Source organism: Jaculus jaculus, chromosome 1, assembly GCF_020740685.1.
Source record: "Jaculus jaculus isolate mJacJac1 chromosome 1, mJacJac1.mat.Y.cur, whole genome shotgun sequence".
Lineage (NCBI taxonomy): Eukaryota > Metazoa > Chordata > Mammalia > Rodentia > Dipodidae > Jaculus > Jaculus jaculus.
In genome coordinates this window covers 103,105,504-103,125,177 of record NC_059102.1, presented here as the reverse complement: position 1 = coordinate 103,125,177, position 19,674 = coordinate 103,105,504, and the positions used below count along the sequence as shown (strand labels likewise).

Sequence of the window (19,674 nt, the reverse complement as noted above, 5' to 3'; positions counted from 1 at the left end):
GCACTCGGGAGGCAGAGGTAGGAGGATTGCCATGAGTTTGAGGCCACCCTGAGACTCCATAGTGAATTCCAGGTTAGCCTGGGCTAGAGTGAGACCCTACCTTGAAAAAAAAAAAGATATTGTAAAGCACTCTTCCATATGGCACTTCATCCTCAATGTTCCCAACATATCTACAATTGCCAGAATCATCTATCTTCTTTTTCTTTCTTTCCTCCCTCCCTCCCTCCCTTCTTTCTTTTGACAGTCTTGCTATGTAGCCCAGGCTAGATTTGAACTCATAGCAACCCTTCTGCATCAGCCTTCCACCTGCTGGGATTACATGTATGCACTATCATTATCATGTCAGGCATCATCTACCTTTTTAAGCATCAATTTCCCCAGCAATAAAAATGAGCAGCAACATCAGGTCATTTTTCCAGGTTCCTTCTGACTTTGATGTATGAGGTTTTAGAGTTTTCAGATTCCAATCTCTCATTCTGAGAGCACAGGGCCGGCCAGCCCTCGTTAGAAGGCAGCTTGTCTGTGGTTTGGCACCACTGCCCAGCAGGCATTTATTAAATCAGTGGGATGTGGTCCCTGCTGGCTTGGAAGAGAACATTAAGCTCCAAAAACTTCCTGCAGCAGGCCTCCTTTGGAGAATGCTGCTCAGAGGGGCGAGGAACAAAACCATTTAGGTCCTTGGCTGTGCTCCAAGATCCTGTTCGCTCGTACTTTTGCCCTGTCTGCACGGACAACCAGTGACTGGAAACATCTGGGAGCCTGCTTAAGACTTGGGTGACTTTGCTCTCCTTCCTTTGGGGTGGCTGTTCTTGACTCTGGTAATTCAGGTCGACCTTTACCAATGCCCCTTCCCCTCCAATCTTCTACACTTCATTGGGCAACAACCTTCTAATAAAATCCACATGAACCCAGCTGCTAATTGCTTCTGGAAGGTCTGTAAGATCTAACACCTGCCTCTGCATTCTTGGAGCCCTAGTAGCAAGGGAAGAGGGCTGAGACCCAACTCTCGCACCTCTGGGTCTTACAGTATAGTTGTGGAGCAATGGAGTAGCAGAGTAGGAAGAAACAGCAATGAGTCTGCTTGAAAGCGGGGAAGGCAGCTCCAGTGAGGTGTAATGATATGGTTGCCAGCAGAGCTCTGTGACCTTGGGCTTGCCTCATTCCCCATCTCAATGATGCTGACAAGCTTCATCACTCTGGAAGGCAGCTATGTTCACACTATGCCAACACGCACAAGGCTCATCACTCTGGAAAGCAGCTATATTCACACTAACACTGATGCACACCAAGCTTATCACTCTGGCAGGCAGGCCTGTAGTGAAAGGTGAGAGAACATGTTACTTACTTGACTGTCCTGGGTTACCTGTCCTTCCCTTTCTCTGTGGAACCTGAGAAGTCCAAAGTTCCTTGGATCTCTATTTAAGGAAATATTTACTAAGCACTTACAAGGTATATAGGTGCTGGAGAAAAATATACCTGTGAATAGAATAAATTTTATTTCTGCATTCTAGTTCCACTTGCTTAGAAAAAAAATTCGCCCCCTGAGGTAGGGTCTCCCTGTAGCCCAAGCTGGCCTGGAAATCACTATGTAGTCTCAGGCTGGCCTTGAACTCATGGCGATTCTTCTATCTCTGCCTCCCAAGTGCTGGGATTAAAGGCGTGTGCCACCACACCCAGCGGAAATCCTAACTAAAAGGGGTCTTGGGGTCATTGGTGGGGTGGAATGCTTAGTGTTCTAGAGGCAGAAAGGCCACCCTAGATGTGCTAGGTTTCTCCAATTTCATTCCCTTGCCCTTGGATTTTATGGGGAAAAATTTTTGGACAAGAGGATTCTGAGCTTTGATTCACATCAGCTTTCTTCACCTCCATCAATGGCAGATGTCTGAGAAATAAACACACAGGTTAAAAGGACAAAGAAGTTGCTTGAGATTTATTTACAAAGTATACGGGTGTACTTACAGAGCCTGGTGCTTTAAGTTTTATTTTTCCTTTGCCTTTTTGCTCAGCTAAGATTCTTACTCATTGGCCCCACCCCCACCCCGCCCCCTGCTAGCAACTGAATCCAGGTCTTGCTTGCTCTCGTCTGAGGGTCCTGGGCTGATTTCACTACCTATCTGCTCTTGGCTGGAACAGGCCAAAGACTCGTACATCCTTCCCTGGACGGGAGGGTGAGTTCACCTTAGAAGGCCCTTGAGGATGTGGTGGAAGCAAATGACTGCTCTGGTCAGCTCAGGCCGGCGTGGAGCAGAGAAACTGGTGTCCTTCTTGGAGCGCTGCCTTCATCTCCTCGAACTGAGCCAACTGGCAGGCCTCGTCCAGCCCCAGCCAGCGGTAGGCTTGGTGCTCATGGGAGAGGCGGATCTCTACATTGTAGTTCTTCACCTCTGCCAGCCAGTAAATGACTGTTTTAGGTTTATTTCTGGCCACATAACTGAGCTCCCTTCGGAACCCCTCAATGATGGTCAGCTGGCTTGCTTCTATGCCTGCTTCCTCCCGCGTCTCCCTCAGGGCTGTTTCCAAGTCATTCTCTCCCGGGTCCACATGGCCTGGTTAGAAGAAAAGGAGGAAATCTTCAATAGCATTCAAAGCTGGGTTTTTCCAGGCCACATGATTTAGTTAGGGTTCTGGTGACTTTTCTGGAAGTTCCTGTGCTAAAGGCAGTCTGGAGATGGTCAATATTCTAGCATACCTAGGAAAGGGTGCAAGTCATATTTAAAATACTGCCTTTCTTGTTTTTTTGGTGTGGTGTTTAGTACTACACCTAGGGCCGCGTGCATGCTAGGTAAGCACTTTACCACTAAGGTAACACCCCAGCCCACAACAATACTGCTTTTGGATAGTGAGATGGCCTCCTTCAGAGCCCCCCCCCACGCCTTTTTTTTTTTTGAGGTTGGGTTTCTCTCTAGGTCAGGCTGACCTGGAATTCACTATGTAGTCTCAGGGTGGCCTCTTGAACTCACAGCGATCCTCCTACCTCTGCCTCCCAAGTGCTGGGATTAAAGGCGTGTACCACCACACCCGGCCTTGGCTCCCTTTTTAAATTTTTTTTGTTTTTTTTTGAGTTTTCTCCTGTTGTTTTCAGGAACCACTTTCCCCTTCATAGCATTTCTTTCCAAGGAGGGGCAGGCTCTCTTGGCAGTGAGGCTAGCTGAAAGGGGACTATTTCACCTACAATCCAGTGAGAATTTAACACTGTCCAGTTATCAGACAGACTCAAAATCCGGCACTGCTGCACCAGCAGCTGTTTCCGAGTAGCCATCAAGATCTTTTCAAATTGTTTTCATCTTCCTAAATGAGCAAGGCCAGATTTCAGATTCACAGAGAAAGTCCTGATGGGAACTTAGACTAAAGACAAGATGAGAGCCAGTTCTAAGAAAATTTGTTGGCAAGACCCAAATCCAAGCAGACAGCTGCCAGGAAACTGTTATAGCCTAACTTGAAGCTCTGCAGACTGGAGTGGCCCCTCAGCTTTACCCCTAGGCCTTTCCCACACATTCTTAGTGGGTCAGAAGCAGTGGGGAGGGTTCTGGTAACCTGTAGCTACTCATAGTTATGGCAAGCGGCTGGGAGCAGACAAGGAGCAGGAAATCTTAGCTATTCCCCCCTTGGCCTGGAGGGGGAGCTATGCACTAGCAGTTATCCTTCCCAGGGGTCTGTACAGCAGGGTCCTAAGTCAGTTGCTGCTAAACAGAAAACAACTAGGAATTAGCACTTAAGGAACCCATCCTAGCTCTTAGCTTTAAAACTTTTTCTCTGCATAGCACTTTTTAAAAAATTTATTTTAAAATTTATTTATTTATTTGACCGAGAAAGAGGGAGAGAGAGAATGGGCACACCAGGGCATCCAGCCACTGCAAATGAATTCCAGATGCGTGTGCCCCCTTTTGCATCTGGCTAATGTGGGTCCTGGGAAATCGAACCTGGGTCCTTTGGCTTTTCAGGCAAATGCCTTAACTGCTAAGCCATCCCTCCAGCCCTGCACAGCACTTCTTTAAGCACCAAGACACACAGATAATGCACTGGGGAGATTAGGTAGGATGGACGCTGGTGGGGACAGGAGACAATGATTCAGGGTGCCCCCTCCTCTCAAGTATGTGGGAATTGCTGAGTACAGCCCTCACTAGGAGTGTACATTTGGTTTTTCTGCCCACTAATGAGAACAGGTTAATTTTGTCCTAAACCCCATCAGGAAATGATTAGGAAAGGTCGTTTCACATGTTTTAGTGAGAAGAGCCATGCAGTATGACTTGGGTGATCAGGAGGTAAGTGTGAATATCCCTATTCATAGTATTTTTGACACTTTTCTTTTTTACCTTCTCTCTTCCCAGTACAAGGCAAATGTGCAAAAATTTATTTTCTGTCACCATCACCTTATTTTCTTCTAAGCCTAGATCTTTGTCCATGCCTCCCATTTTTACTCTCTGCTCCTATTTGTTTGGGGGCACTGTTTACCCTGAGGTCTTCATGCCAGTAGGTGCCAGGGCCACAGTCTGTTCCTGCCCACTGGGATCAGCCCAATGGCCTTAGCCAAAGATGGCTTCATTTCCCCATTTCTTCCTACACAGCCTGGCTTCTTTCTCTGGGTCATCTGAGGGAATCCCTACTTTTAGAGATAGCGCCCACTATCTACTGGCTCCATGCCAGTAGTCTTCCCCACTCTTCTTCTGGAGATCCAGTTAGCTCTATCTGGGTTCTGAGTAAAGAACACAGAGCAAAGGGGGGCTGCTCAGGCATCCCCCCCCTCTACCCGCCAAGTCTGTTGGTCTGTGAAGGACCCTTCCGCTCTCACTCTTCCACTCCTGCCAGAGGAGGCAGAGGAATCTATAATCAGGGAACCCATCTCCTCCAAGCTTCTAACTTAACACAAATACATTCAGGAATACTCTCTGGGTTTACAGTTCAAAAGCAAAACCTAGTGGTGAACACTAAACAAGGAGTCAAAGGAACTTGGTCAAAAAAAAAAAAAAAATCAGAGAAAGGGTGGGAAGAAAACTTGGGATTTTTTTTTTTTTAAGTTAACCACTACTTTGACAGATGAAAAACTCAAAAGCTCAGAGAGAGATGGGCACATAGCCCAGTCATGACTCAACTTCAACATCCCCAATTCACAGCCTAGTGGCTTTTCTCCTATCCAGTCGTTCACCACAGGGGCTGGAGGGTTGGTGAGTGATGCTCACAAAACAGGTGTTGCTTCTGCCCTGGGTCAGTCAGCTGGACTTGTTTCTAGCTCTGTTCTAGAGACGTAGAACAGCTCAAGAATTCCTGCCTACTCCACTCCCTCCCGCTGCAGTCACTGGAAAATAAGCCTCGTAGGGGGCCCAGCAGGGTGAATTTCTGAGCAACACTTGGCATATGCCCAAAAGCCAACCCCCCTTCCGGCACCTTTGGGAGGAGTCCAGTGATGAATGCCATCTGATGCCTGCAGCAGCAGAAACTCAATTGTACTGTTGTCCACCTTGGGAATAAGGCGTCTTCTGAAGATGATCAAGCCACATGCCCTCAGGGCCATGATCAATCTGAGAAATTAACAAAAGGGTAGAGAGAAGTAAAAAGAAAAGTTAACAGGGAAGATGCAGATCTTTGGAAAGTAATATAAAACAGGAAGACCCACACACACTGGGGGCAGCACTCCAGTGCTGACGAACAGCACAGACTAATTAACAGCGATCTCATAACCTACAGGAAAGGCAGCAAGCCAAGGGCCAGTGGAAAAGTTCTAGGGCTCAAAGACAGGTCTTTCTGTGTAACTGCAGGACCTGGGCAATGCTCAGTGTGGCCCTCCAAACCTCTAGGTCTCTTGGTAAAATTCAGGGCCTGTACTTATTACAGGATTGGAAAGCCCCAGACACTCTCATTGAAGCAGAAGAGCTGTTAGGAATGGAAGAGATGCAGAAGTATTGTCAGCAAGCCCATAATTTCATTTCCCTTAGCCTATATATCCTGAGGCCCTGGGCAAAGAGACACCAACAATGTGGTTTCTGATGATGCAGAGGGGTCACCTGGGACAGGTAGGCAAAACTTTTTTTTTTTTAGTTTTTTGGTTTTTTGAGGTAGGGTCTCACTCTAGATCAGGCTGACCTGGAATTCACTATGTAGTCTCAGGGTGGCCTTGAACTCATGGCGATTCTGCTACCTCTGCCTCCCGAGTGCTGGGGTTAAAGGTGTGTGCCACCGTGCCTGGCCCAAAACATTTTTTTTTTTTTTTTTAATGAGTGTGTGAAAGAGAGAGAGAGAAAGGATTGGCACACCAGGGCCTCCCACCAGTGCAATCGAATTCCAGGTGTGTGCGCCACCTTGTGGGCATGTGTGACCTTGAGTGCTTGTGTCACCTTGTGTACCTGGCTTATGTGGGATCTGGGGAGTTGAACATGCACCCTTAATCTTTGCAGGCAAACACCTTAACCATTAAGCCATCTCTCCAGCCCCAAAAACTTTATTTTTGAGGTAGAGTCTCACTCTAGCCCAGGCTGACCTGGAATTCACTATGTAGCCTCAGGGTGGCCTTGAACTCATGGCGAGCCTCCATCCTCTGCTTCCCAAGTGCTGGGATCAAAAGCATGTGCCACCATGTCTGGCCTCAAAATATTTTTGAGTTAAATTTTTTAATTAAAAAATTATCTATTTGCATATGTGTGTGTGTGTGCGTGTGTGAAGGAGAGGAGGGAGTAGCAGAAGAGTTAACCAAAAAGTAAGATGTTACAAATAAGCCATATGGAAACCTACTTCTTTTTTTTTTAATTTGAGAGCGACAGACAGAGAGAGAAAGAGGCAGGGAGAGAGAGAGAGAGAGAGAGAGAGAGAGAGAGAGAGAGAGAGAGAGAGAGAGAGAATGGGCACGCCAGGGCCTCCAGCCACTGCAAACGAACTCCAGACTTGTGCGCCCCCTTGTGCATCTGGCTAACGTGGGTCCTGGGGAAATCAAGCCTGGAACTGGGGTCCTTAGGCTTCACAGGCAAGTGCTTAACAGCTAAGCCATCTCTCCAGCCCAGAAACCTATTTCTTGCTAGCTAATACTATATATGTTAAAAGAGTTTGGGGATGGAGAGATTGCTCAGTGGTTAAGTCACTTGCTTGCAGAGCCTAACAACCTGAGTTCGATTCTCCAGTACTAGTAAAGATGCACAAGGTAATGCATGTATCTGGGATCCATTTTCAGAGGCCCTAGTGCACTTGCATATGCCTTTACTCCTAGCACTCAGGAGGCAGAGGTAGAAAGATTGCTGTGAGTTTGAGGCCAGTCTGAGACTACATAGTGAATTCCAGGTCAGCCAGTGCTAGAGGGAGACCCTACTTCTCAAAACAAATAAATAAATAAATAAAAAGACACAGGGCTTGGGCAGAAGTATCCTGTAGAGGTGGATAATGTTCAGTCCAGAAGCAATAGATTACTAGCACAATTTCAGTGCCACTGAAGCTCCTGGTGCTCCCCAGACACTACAGGTTGTTGTCAAGGCTCTCGGCTGCCCACAGGAACTACACAGTAAGGCCCTATTGCTGAGGACTGCACACACTTGGGCGGCAGGACACTGAGAATCAAGCTGGAGCTTAGCTGGAAGCCTCCTCCCTATTAACTGTCAGGATGATAGAAAGCTATTGCAGCACACATCCTCTGGGAGGAGAAAAGTCATCAATGTCCTAACCAGCAGTGGACCCTGCAAGCTTTATGGCTGGACAGCCTGGCCAAATGTACCAACTGGTGCAATGGTGGCATGTCTGTTTTGGGGGAAACCAACTGTTAACTCGTTGGAATTAAGGCCCGCTCCATGGCAATGATTTCATGCCTGGTATTGAAAACCCAGTCAAGCCAGGTCTGGTGGCACACGCCTTTAATCCCAGCACTCGGGAGGCAGAAGTAGGAGGATTGCCATGAGTTTGAGGCCATCCTGAGACTACAGAGTGAATTCCAGGTCAGCCTGGGCTAGAGTGAGATCCTACCTTAGAAAACCACACACACACACACACACACACACACACACACACACACACACAGTCAAAAGCCTATGGCTTAGCCCTAGGGGGGAAACTACTACAGTTGTTTGGCTAAATAGTCATATTATGCCCACCAAACTGCTCTCTAAACACTTATATTTATGCCCATATATTAATGGTACTCTCACTTCTGGTTAGAGAAGCTTCTCTTTTCAGATGGCAGTGACCACTGGGGTGACTAAAAAACTGGCCAAAATGTTGAGAAGAAGTGACAGTGGAGTGTTCAGTACTAAGTGAAACATCTCTATCACACCCTTCAAGGCTCAGGGACCATTGTGGAAGAGGTGGCAGAAAGACTGTAAAAGCCAAAGGAAGGAGAGGAGTGCTTACAATACTGCCTTCCAGACACAAAGTGGTCTGGATAGTCATGACCTCACAGTGGCTGACACTACCTACATAAGATCCACATAATAGGAGGAAAAAATGATGACATCGTAGGTTTTTTTTTTAAGTTGCCAAGAAGGCACATGCCCAGAAGGAAAAACGTAAGCAGGGCTTGGTGGTGCACACCTTTAATCCCAGCATTTAGGAGGCAGACGTAGGAGGAAAGCTGTGAGTTCGAGGTCACCCTAAGAATACAGAATGAGGGCTGGAGAGATGGCTTAGTGGTTAAGCACTTGCCTGTGAAGCCTAAGGACCCTGGTTCGAGGCTCCATTCCCCAGGACCCACGTTAGCCAGATGCACAAGGGGGCGCACACGTCTGAAGTTCATTTACAGTGGATGAGGCCCTGGCGCGCCCATTCTCTGTCTGCCTCTTTCTTTCTATGTCTGTCACTCTCAAATATAAATAAATAAATAATTAATTAATAAAAAAAAAGAATACAGAATGAATTCCAGGTCACCTGGGCTAGAGTAAGACCCTACTTTGGAAAACAAAATGAAATAAAATAAAATAAAAAATAACAAAAAAAAAATGAGCTGCCAGGCTTGGTGGTTCATATATGTATGCCCAGCATTTAGGAGACTAAGGCAGAAGGATCACTATGAATTCAAGACTATCCTGGGCTACCTAGCAAGAAACCCCCCCCATCTCAACAAAACAAATAATAACAGCAAAAAAAGATGAGCTTGTGGCCCAACTGATACCTTTTCCAGGACAATTCTCGAGATTGCTAACAGATGGAAATGCTCCTTTAGAGCACAGCATTTTCCCAACAACAAAAACAGATACCAAGCTGGAGAGATGGCTTAGAGGCTAAGGCATTTGCCTGCAAAGCCCAAGGAAGCCAGATGCACAAGGGGGCACATGCATATGGAGTTCGTTTGCAGTGGCTGGAGGCCCTGGCACGCTCATTCATTCTCTCTGTCTCTCTGTGATGGACTTGTTATCCCAGTGTGCTTACAGGGAGAAGAGAGGCAGAGACAGGAGAATTTCCCAGAAGCTCCCAAAGGGAGCAGTGACCAATAATGAGAGACTCTGCCTCAACGTAGGTAGAAGGTGAGGTGTGACCTGAAAGTTGTACTCTGACCTCCACACACATGCTATGTTGTGTGTGCACCTGTACCCACACACATCCCCACCAAATAAATGAATAACAATATAATGTACAAGTTCAGTATATATGTATATCTGCATGTATCCATACACACACCTATATGCATTTATATGCTATTAAAATAGGGTACATCAGGGCATGGTGGTGCACACCTTTAATCCCAGCACAGAGGAGGCAGAAGTAGGAAGACTGCCATGAGTTCAAGGCCATCCTGAGACTATATAGTGAATTCCAGGTCAGCCTGGGCTAGAGTAAAACCCTGCCTCAAAAAATCAAAAAGAAAAAAAAAAGGTAGAACCAAATATATGGTTGTAAGAAATGATTTTAGGGCATATTAATTGCAAAAAGTATGGCTCAGAATACTGTGGTGTATAATGAGATCTTTTTCGAGTTAAAAATTCATAGTTGCTAGACATGGTGGCACATGTCTTTAATCTCAGCACTTGGGAGGCAGAGGTAGGAGGATCACTGTCAGTGTGAGACCAGTGTGAAGCTTCATAGTGAATTCTAGGTCAGCCTTGGCTATAGTAAGACCCTACCTTGAGAAAAAAAAAATTACATGTAAAGTGGCAATATTATACTGGCTTTTATGAAACACCATATTCCTTTGCCCCAAACTCCCTATTTATGCTGAGAACTTTCCCCAGCTTTAAATCCAGAACAAAGCATCTTGTCACTGGAGAACTGGTGAATAAATATTTCATATCACTGGTTCACAGTTCATGTAGACATAGGTAACTGATCCCATGCCTCCCCATAAAGATAATCAGAAAATATTAAAAAGCAACAGACATGTGATAGCTCATATTGTCAACACGACAGGATCTGGAATCACCTCTGGGCTTGCCTATGAGGACTGAGGTGGGAAGACCCACCTTAACTGTGAGCAGCACCATCCATTCCAGGGACTAGGGTTCTGGACTAGATGAAGACAAAGTTAGTGTTATAGTCATCTCCACTTGTTTGGGATGAACTTCTAAACAGAGTTTGTGGGAGGAAGAGATTTATTTCAAGTTTACAGATCCAGTGGCGGAAGAGGCTGCTTCCATACATCCAAGCAGAGAGAGACCGTCACCAGCCAGCAAGACCAAAAGCAGTAAGTACAAAACCAGCAGCAAACAGCAGGGTCTGGGCAACAGCTCAGACTTCTCTCTTGTACCTATGGGCTGAAATTAAAAACTATCCCCAGGGCTGGAGAGATGGCTTAGTGGTTAAGCGCATGCCTGTGAAGCCTAAGGACCCCGGTTCGAGGCTCGGTTCCCCAGGTCCCACGTTAGCCAGATGCACAAGGGGGCGCACACGTCTGGAGTTCGTTTGCAGAGGCTGGAAGCCCTGGCGCGCCCATTCTCTCTCTCTCCCTCTATCTGTCTTTCTCTCTGTGTCTGTCGCTCTCAAATAAATAAATAAATAAATATTTAAAAAAAAAAAAACAAAAAACTATCCCTAGTGACATCTTAGGGCAGGGCTCCAGGATCTGCCCTTAGTGACATCTCTTCCAGCCAGACAGCTGGAGATCCAAGTTACAAGCTTTTAATAAAACAACTGAGCCAGGCGTGGTGGTGCACACATTTAATCCCAGCACTTGGGAGGTTGAGGTAGGAGGATCGCCAGCCTGAGACTACGTAGTGAATTCCAGGTCAGTCTGGGCTACAGTGAGATCCTACCTCAGAAAAACAAAACAAAAAAAGCTCCATCTGAGTCTATGGGGGATATACATTCAAAACAGCCCAATTAGTGAGGCACTAGTATCTATCACTCACTACTTCCTGACTATGGAGACAATGTGACCAGCTGCTTCATGCTTCTGCTACCTTACCTTCCTTGCCAGGACAGCTTGTAACCTCAAGCTGAAACCAAAATAAATATGCCTCCCTCAAACTGACTTTTGTTAGGCATTTTGTCTCAGCAACAGAAAAGTAACTAATACTTCACTTATGTTTCTGGTAGAGGCCCATATAATGATGAATGCTGGAGCCACTAGGTTCACTTAGGAAACCAAGAACAGAGGGGCCAATGCCCTACCTAAGACAGGAAGTACCAGAGCATTCCTCCACACACCACCATCACCACAAATAGGAAATGAGTAAACAAAGATGCTGGCATGGTGGATATGGAAGATAGGTCGTAGGTGGCCACGTAGAGCTATTTAAGAGAGCAAAGAGCCAGGCATGGTGGTGCACACCTTTAATCCCAGCACTTGGGAGGCAGAGGTAGGATGATCACCGTGAGTTCGAGGCCACCCTGAGACTACATAGTGAATTCCAGGTCAACCTGGGCTAGAGTGAGACCCTACATCAAGAAACCAAAAAAAAAGATCAAAGAAAGCCATCATTTTCTTTGTGTGTGGGGGAGGGGGAGGAGAATCTTAGGATAGTGGTAAAGGTACAGGCCAGCAATGTGTAGATGTGACCACATCCAAGAACCAGACTGGCCAGCAATGGGATCAGAGAGCTGGCATCACAAGCTCACTCCCCCTCTGTGCTTAGATCCATGGAGAGGAACACGCTGCTAGAAAGGGAGAACTCACTGCACTTTCAGTTGACTATCTTAAGCCAGCTCTGTGCTAAAGCACCCTCCCCCACCGCACACAAACAACCCTTCCTGCTTATCCCTTCTGAAACAGCTCAGATGTTACTTTCTCTATGAAGTCTTCTGATCACTCCATAATCAATCAGAGAAGCAGAGGCTCTCAGTAGCAGGAATGTAAGGAGTTATTAGAAGGCTGGGTGTTCTGCTGGTAACCAGAAGGAACCTGTGCATGCTGGGCAAGTACTCTGCCACTGAACTGTACAACCCTTGGGTTTTCAGGACAGGGTCTAGCTAAATAGTTGAGGCTTGGCCTTGAACTCACTGTGTAAAGTGAGCAAAGTGGTTACATGACTTTAATGCCAGCACTAGGGAGGTTGAGGTAGGAGGACTGCTATGAGTTCAGGGCCAGCCTGGACTAGAGTGAGACCCGAACTTGAAAAAACAACACCACAGCCACCTGTGTTATGTAGCTCAGGCTGGCCTCAAAGTCAAGATCCTCCTATCTCAGCTTCCCAAGTGTTGGGATTACAGGCATGCACCACTATATCCAGATAAGGATTTTTTTTTTTTTTTGTATAATTTTGGAAGCTGGTAGAGAGAGCAATCCTTGTGACTCAATCACCGCCATGTCTGTTGTTGGGCCCGAAGTGTGTAGTAACTAATGTCAGCATTAGGGGGGAAGGTGGACGTAAAGCAGAGGAGAGTAAGGGTAGACTGGATGTTTGAGGGGGTTCTGTGATGACAAATGGAATTCGTGAAGACAAACTAAAACCCAAGATCGCCTTTTGTGTTGCTAAGCTTGGTGACACAGGTGACCAGCAGAAAACACTGGAGTCCTCTGCCACAGAGCTGAATACACACTCAACCCAGGACTTGGAGAGCTGAAAGGGAAGCGATGACACTGCCACTGGCCTGAATGCTGTCCTTTATCACAAAGCAGGCTAGGAGACTGGTGTCAGAGTACATGAACTCTACCACACCTGGCACCCAGCTCAGTCCCTCATGATGTACTGCCTGCCTCTTCACTCCAGCTTTCCAACTCTCACAAAAGTCACTTGTGGTTAGTCCTAACGAAGCTGCAACCACACAAGAGTTCTTGAAAACTGTAGTTCCAGTGTAGCTAAAGGACACAGTATGTGGTGGTTGGAATGAAATGTTCTCCTTAGGGCTCATGTGTCTTGAATGTTTGGTTCCCAGCTGGTGACAATTTGGAAAAGTTGGGGGGCCTTTGGGAGGTGGAGCCTTAATGGAGTGTGACACTTGGGGTGAGCTTTAGAGTAATATAGCCCAGCTCCAAGCCCAGTACTCAAACTACTTCCTTCCTGCTGCTGTAAAGATGTGACACACAGCTGCTTGCTCCTGATATTTTCCCCACTATGATGAAGCTTCTCCTCAAAACTGTAAGCCAAAATAAAACCCTTTTCTTCCATAAGCTGCTTCTGGTTGGGTGTTTTATCCCAGCAACAAAAGGGCAACTGCTGTAGAGTATAAAGCTACCATAAGTATGCATCTCTAGTAAGGTAAATCTTTGCTGGTACCTCTGACAGCAAAGAGCCAGACTACCCAGTTGTTTCCTTGGGGGCTCAGCTCAGCAGCTCCCAACAGATGTTCATTGACTCAACAGAACTCTCTCCCCACCTCCTACTCAAACAAATGTTTGAGTATGTTCTGGGCCCTGGGAAATAGCCCAGTGTTTTCCTGAAGAGTTCCATTTGCATAAAAGTCAATGGAGCTATTGTTAGGAGGTTTCTTTTTTCTTTCTTTTTCTTTTTCTTTTTCTTCTTTTCCTGAAGGAGCTGAAAGGTTCAGGGGTTTAAAAGTATTCAGCTTTCACACAGACTCCAAGTAGATGCAAACCCCAGGGGGTTAAAGAACACAGCATCCAATATGCAAATATGCCTGCAGCCAGGATTGCCGAGGTGAGAACTCCAGGCTGACAGCAGGCAATTCACACTTCAGAAAAGTGGCAGAGTGCCTGAGGTGGTTAGGAAAAAAACCTGAACAAAAAAGCTCCCAATGTCATCAGAAGGTTCCAGAAGCTAAGAAAAGTGCTCTTGGCTTTCTGTATAGATAGAATTTCTTTGCAGCCTAGGAGATTCAGAACCTATGTGCCAAAGAAGAATTTAGATAATGGCTATGTTCATGTAATTCAAAGTAATCAGAATGCTACTACAAATACAGTTCATTCCAAAAGCCCTTACAAATATACACCTTATTTGCTCATATACTTATTATTTCATTTTTGTGGTGCTGAGGATTGAACACAGATTTTCTCATATGTTCTACCACTGAGTTATACTCTTAGTCACACAAATATACCTTCATAAAGGGATCTTCAAATCTTCCTCCTGACATTTCTTATAGCCTAGAATATCCCTTTATGCACAGTGTTTCAAGCCACCATGTTGCCAATTGAGTATCAGTATTGTGCACCCACACAGTGCAAGGTTTATGACAACTACTGTTATAATGTCATAGAAAACTCTTTATGGCCAGGTGTGGTGTTATATAACCACCATCTCAGCATTTAGGAGACTGAAGCAGAAGGATCTTATCTTATGTTCAAGGCCAGCCAGAGCTCCACAGAAAGCTCTTGTCTCAAACCAACAAAAACCCAAGGGACAATCCTTTAAGACAAGTATTATTACTTTGTTTATGAGGAGACTGAGATATTAAGAAAGGTTAAAATCTGGGCATATGTCAGGTGTGGTGGGCACGCCTTTAATCCCAGCAGAGGCAGAGGTAGGAGGATTGCTGTGAGTTCGAGGCCACCCTGAGACTACATAGTGAATTCCAGGCCAGCCTGAGCTAAAGCGAAACCCTACCTTGAAAAACCAAAAACAAACAAACAAAACAGCTCCACATAGCAGCATAAGTAGCATTTGAGAAGTAGGTGTAGGGAGATCAGGAGTTCAAGGCCAGCCTAAGCTATGATCCCCAACCCCCATATCAAAACAAAAACAATACAAAAAAGGTTAAGAGCCGGGCATGGTGGCACACGTCTTTAATCCCAGCATTTGGGAGGAAGAGGTAGGTGGATCACTATGAGTTCAAGGCCACCCTGAAACTACATAGTGAATTCCAGGTCAGCCTGGACTAGAGTAAAACCCTACCTTGAACACCCCCCCCCAAAAAAAGTTAAAATAACTTGCCTAGTAGTTTAACTGGCCTGTACACGGCCTTGAATTGAAATAAGTCTAATTCCAAAGTCCATTTCTTTTCTCTTTCATAACTCTGCTTATCATGAAAAACAAATAGGGCTTAGGACACAGATAGCCCTGAGAGAACATACTAATGATTTATAAAATCATTTCCAGTTTTTCCAGTTTTAAAATTTAGTCTTTAGGAGCTGGAATGATGGTTTAATAGTTAAGGCACATGCCTGCAAAGCCTAAGGACTCAGGTTTGATTCTCCAGGTCCCACGAAAGCCAGATGCACATAGCAGCACCTGCGTCTGGAGTTAGTTTGTAGTGGCTAGAAACCCTAGCATGCCCATTCTCATTTACTCTCTCCTTCTGAATGTAATAAATAAATAAAAATAAAATCTTTTTAAAAATGTAGTCTTTATGGCTGGAGATATGACTTAGTAGTTAAGGCACTTGCCTGCCAAGTCAAAGGATCCCAGTTCAACTCTCCAGGACCTACGTAAGCCAGATGCACAAGGGGGTGCATGCATCTGGAGTTCATCTGCAGTGGCTGGAGGCCCTGGTATGCCCATTTTCATTCTCTCTCTCTCTCTGCCTCTTGCTCTCAAACAAATAAATAAAATGTATTTCAAAAAATTTAGTCTTTAGTCGATATTCATCTGGAGGTTGTTTAAAATGTCTAGCTGCGATCTCTTCCACTAAACAGGCTTTAGGCAGGAGGACGGAATATAGATAAAGGTCACTGAATAGCCTAAGGCCTCCAGAAATGCATATCTGGCAAGGGTGTCCCATGCTTCTACTGTTCTTTTCTGGGAAAAAGAACCTTAAACCACATGCTTACAGCTTTACCCAGTAGCCTCAGGATAGAAAACACCAAATGCTAGACACACCCTGGATACTAGCCTTACACATGCACACAGGTACTAACATAGGGTCCCAGTGTCCAGAAATATTGCACAGGCCATTCTGCTATGAGGAGAAAGGCCAATGCTGTTTGTTCATGTATTCCTCGGCCTTCCCTCACTGCCCACCTCACAGTTGTCTTCTCTCTAATTCTGCAGTGTCCTTCTTTGTCTTCAGGATGGACAATAATGAAGCGTCTGTCTATGAATAAAGCTCTCTTGTAACAACAGTGGTAAGAAGGGAAAAGAACCCCCTAATTATATTTTTTAAAAAATTGAGACAAACATTCCTTCAACTGTACTTTTCCCTGGACGACTACACTCTCTGAAGAGGCAAGCTGCTAAGTCATTTTACAATCTTTGTTATTTGGCTGAGGGAAGAAATAGATTTCTTTTGTAATGGCATACTGGCTTCTAGGAGCTGACCAAAGTCAGACAAGATTGGGACAATTTTTTTTTCTTAGGGAAAATATGTTAAGTGGCCTTTGAGTGCCACCTGCTGTTCAATTCTGGAAAGCAAACGAGCAAGTCTAATATTAGAGCCTCTTGAGATTTCCTTTACTCATCTAATATCTGCTGAGTGTGTCCCATATGACAGGATCAAAGAGTAGATATAAAGTTGAGTACTACAAAGTTTGGACTTTCAGGAGATTCACAGCCTACTAAAAGTGGAAGGCATTCAAAGAGAAAAGTTACAGTGTGTTTTCTACATCATAAGGGATATAACATGGAATGATAGTTTTAAAAAAGGGGGGCGGGGAGAGATGGCTTAGCGGTTAAGGCACTTGCCTGAAAAGCCAAAGGACCCAGATTCTACTCCCCAGGACCCATGTAAGCCAGATGCACAAGGGGGCACATGCATCTGGAGTTCATTTGCAGTGGTTGGAGGCCCTGGTGTGCCCATTCTCTCTCTTCTAATCTCTCTCTCCCTCTACCTGTCTATTTCTGTATCTCTCTCTCAAATAAATAAATAAATAAATAAATAAATAAATAAATAAATAAACAAACAAACAAACAAATGGGAGCTGGAGAGATGGCTTAGGTGTTAAGGCACTTGCCTGCGAAGTCTAAGGACCCAGGTTCAATTCCCCAGAACCCATGTAAGCCAGATGCACATAGTGGTGCATGTGCCTGGAGTTTATTTACAGTGGCTAAAGACCCTGGCACACCCATTCTCTCTCTCTCCTCAAATAAGTAAAATTTAAAAAAATTAAAAAAAAAATCTAAGCCAGGTGCAGTAGCACCTGCCTTTAACTCCAGCACTCAGAAGGCAGAGGTGGATCGCCATGAGTTTGAGACCACCCTGAGACTACATAGTGGATTCCAGGTCAGCCTAGGCTAGAGTGAGACCCTACCTCAAAAAACCAAACCCAAACAAACAAAAAAAGATCTTTAGGTCAAAGGGGTACTCCCTAAAGATTCTGAAGGATAACTAGGAGCATACCAGGCAGAGTAGAGGTGGACGCAAGGGACATTCTAGGCAAGGGAAGGAGTGGTGCAAAGATATTCAAGGACAAGATGTCATTCCACTAGTAAGCAGCTCAGACAATGAAGACTACTGGTTTTAGGCAGGGGTGTAATTTGGTCAGACTGACATTTTATAAAGACAATCTGGCAGCAAGCAAGGTCAAGAACAAATCACAAGTGAAGACTAGAGGCAAAGAGGCCAGTTACAAGCCTATTTCAACATTGTAGCTGACAAATGACATGAAGCTAGATTAAGATAGAGCCTGGGAGAAAGGAAAGAAGGGGGGGGGGGTTTGAAAGGGTTCAAGAAACATTGACAACATTAATGTCTCATTGTCTAAATGAGAGAGCTTTCATAAATTCAAGGGAAAGGGAGAGAGATGTTTGGTTTGGATGACTGGAGGGGGTCGAATGAAAGCTAATGATTGGATTCCCTTTTGGAACAAGTTGAGTTTGATGTGCTATAGACTGCCCACATGTAACTCGGTATAAAGCTCAATGGTCATTTCATTCCATCTCTTCATTTCCTAAGGTGAGCCTTTTCCATCAGAGTTTGTTCCCACTATAGGTACTTCCGCAACCACTTTCCTCAAATTTGAGCGAGCCCACCTGTCCAACCACAATTTAGTATTCCAAACATTTTCACTCTTTGAGTCAGAAAACAGTACAACACAGGAAAGTATGGCTGGCTTTCTTAGGAGAAAAAGCAAGCTACTGAATTTAGTAGTTGTTTACTTGGCTGGAGAATGGGCTTAGTGGTTAAGGCATTTGCCTGCAAAGTCAAAGGACTCAGGTTTGATTCCCCAGGACCCTCCTAAGCCAGATGCACAAGGGGCACATGCATCTGGAGTTCATTTGCAATGGTTAGAGGCCCTGGCATGCCCATTCTCTCTCTATCTCTCTCTCTTCTACCTCTCTCTCTCTGTTTGCAAATAAATAAATACATAAATCATTTAAAAATAGCTGTTTACCTGAAGGAAGATTGTTTTCTCACTTGTACAGTGAAGATAACACCAATTTTTCATGGTTGTAGAGTTTATAAAATATGAATATATAGCCAATTGTGATGGCACATGCTGGTAGGATACTGCTTTAGAGGTGGAGGCAGGAGGATCAGGAGTTTGAGGCTAGCCTGGACTACATATAAAAATATATGATTATATAGGATCTGACATATTTTAAGTACTGAGTATGTGAAACACTCTTTATTTGGAAAAAATTTTTTTCATCACAACCCGCTGAAGCATTATTGCCATTTTTCAGGAAAAGGAAACTATGGCTGAGACATTCTTGGTAATCATTCAAATACAAGCTTGCCTGACTTCTAACACCACTGATCTTAATCTTCACTCTATGCAACAATTTGATTATATATTCAATGTATTTTAAGTTGTTGCATTGAACCTTTATTTTCTTTTAAAATGAAGCTCTTCCGTAACTTGAACTCTGCTTTAATTGCTATAATCTATAATAAAATTTAAAAATATATAAATCTCTTGGGGCTCAGAGGTTAAGGCACTTGCCTGCAAAGCCTGACAACCCTGGTTCGATTTTCGAGTACCCACGTAAAGCCAGATGCACAAAGGGACAAATATATTCATCTGGAGTTTGTTTGCAGTGCCTAGAGGCCCTGTCATGCTCTATGTCTCTGCTTGCAAATAAATAAAAATATTTTAAAAAATATAAAACCTCTTTGGGAAAGTAGGTGAGGTTTAAGGGCTAACAGCAAAGTGAAAGCAAGGCCTGATGTCCAGAGAGCTAGGCTCTAAATTTGCTAGTTTTTTTTTTTTCTTTTTTCTGGAATTCTTAGTGACACACCCCATCACCATGTGCAAGGTGATAAGCCGACTCAGGACCACCGACTCCTTTCTCTCTCCGGATGCAGACAAGAAGACCAAGGTCTTGCAAGTGGTTGGGACCTGGCCTGTCTACGCCTCACTGCCAGCTTTGACTTTTCAACAAAGGAAGGACCGTCGTGGACTATAATCAGTATCCACGCAAACTACACCCAGGACACCGCTAAGACCACTCACCCGAAGCAGGTAGGCAGGAGGCGGGCCTTGAATGGAGACCGTGGCAGGCCAGCCAATCAGAAGAGCATTGCTGCCCTGGTGGCGACCAATAGAATGGGGTAGAAGGCGGC

The 19,674-nt window shown here is 45.0% G+C and overlaps 1 protein-coding gene across 1 annotated transcript; it reads right to left on the bottom strand.

The window, feature by feature from the left end:
- Positions 1-2,039: 2,039 nt before the first annotated feature.
- Nudt2 (nudix hydrolase 2) lies at positions 2,040-19,647 on the bottom strand. The gene is made up of 3 exons (XM_004658370.2): positions 19,565-19,647; positions 5,383-5,516; positions 2,040-2,546 (listed from the first exon to the last, which is right to left on the bottom strand). Exons 2-3 carry the CDS (start codon positions 5,507-5,509, stop codon positions 2,230-2,232), a joined length of 444 nt encoding a protein of 147 aa, XP_004658427.1. The 5' UTR covers positions 5,510-5,516; positions 19,565-19,647; the 3' UTR covers positions 2,040-2,229.
- Positions 19,648-19,674: the final 27 nt, after the last annotated feature.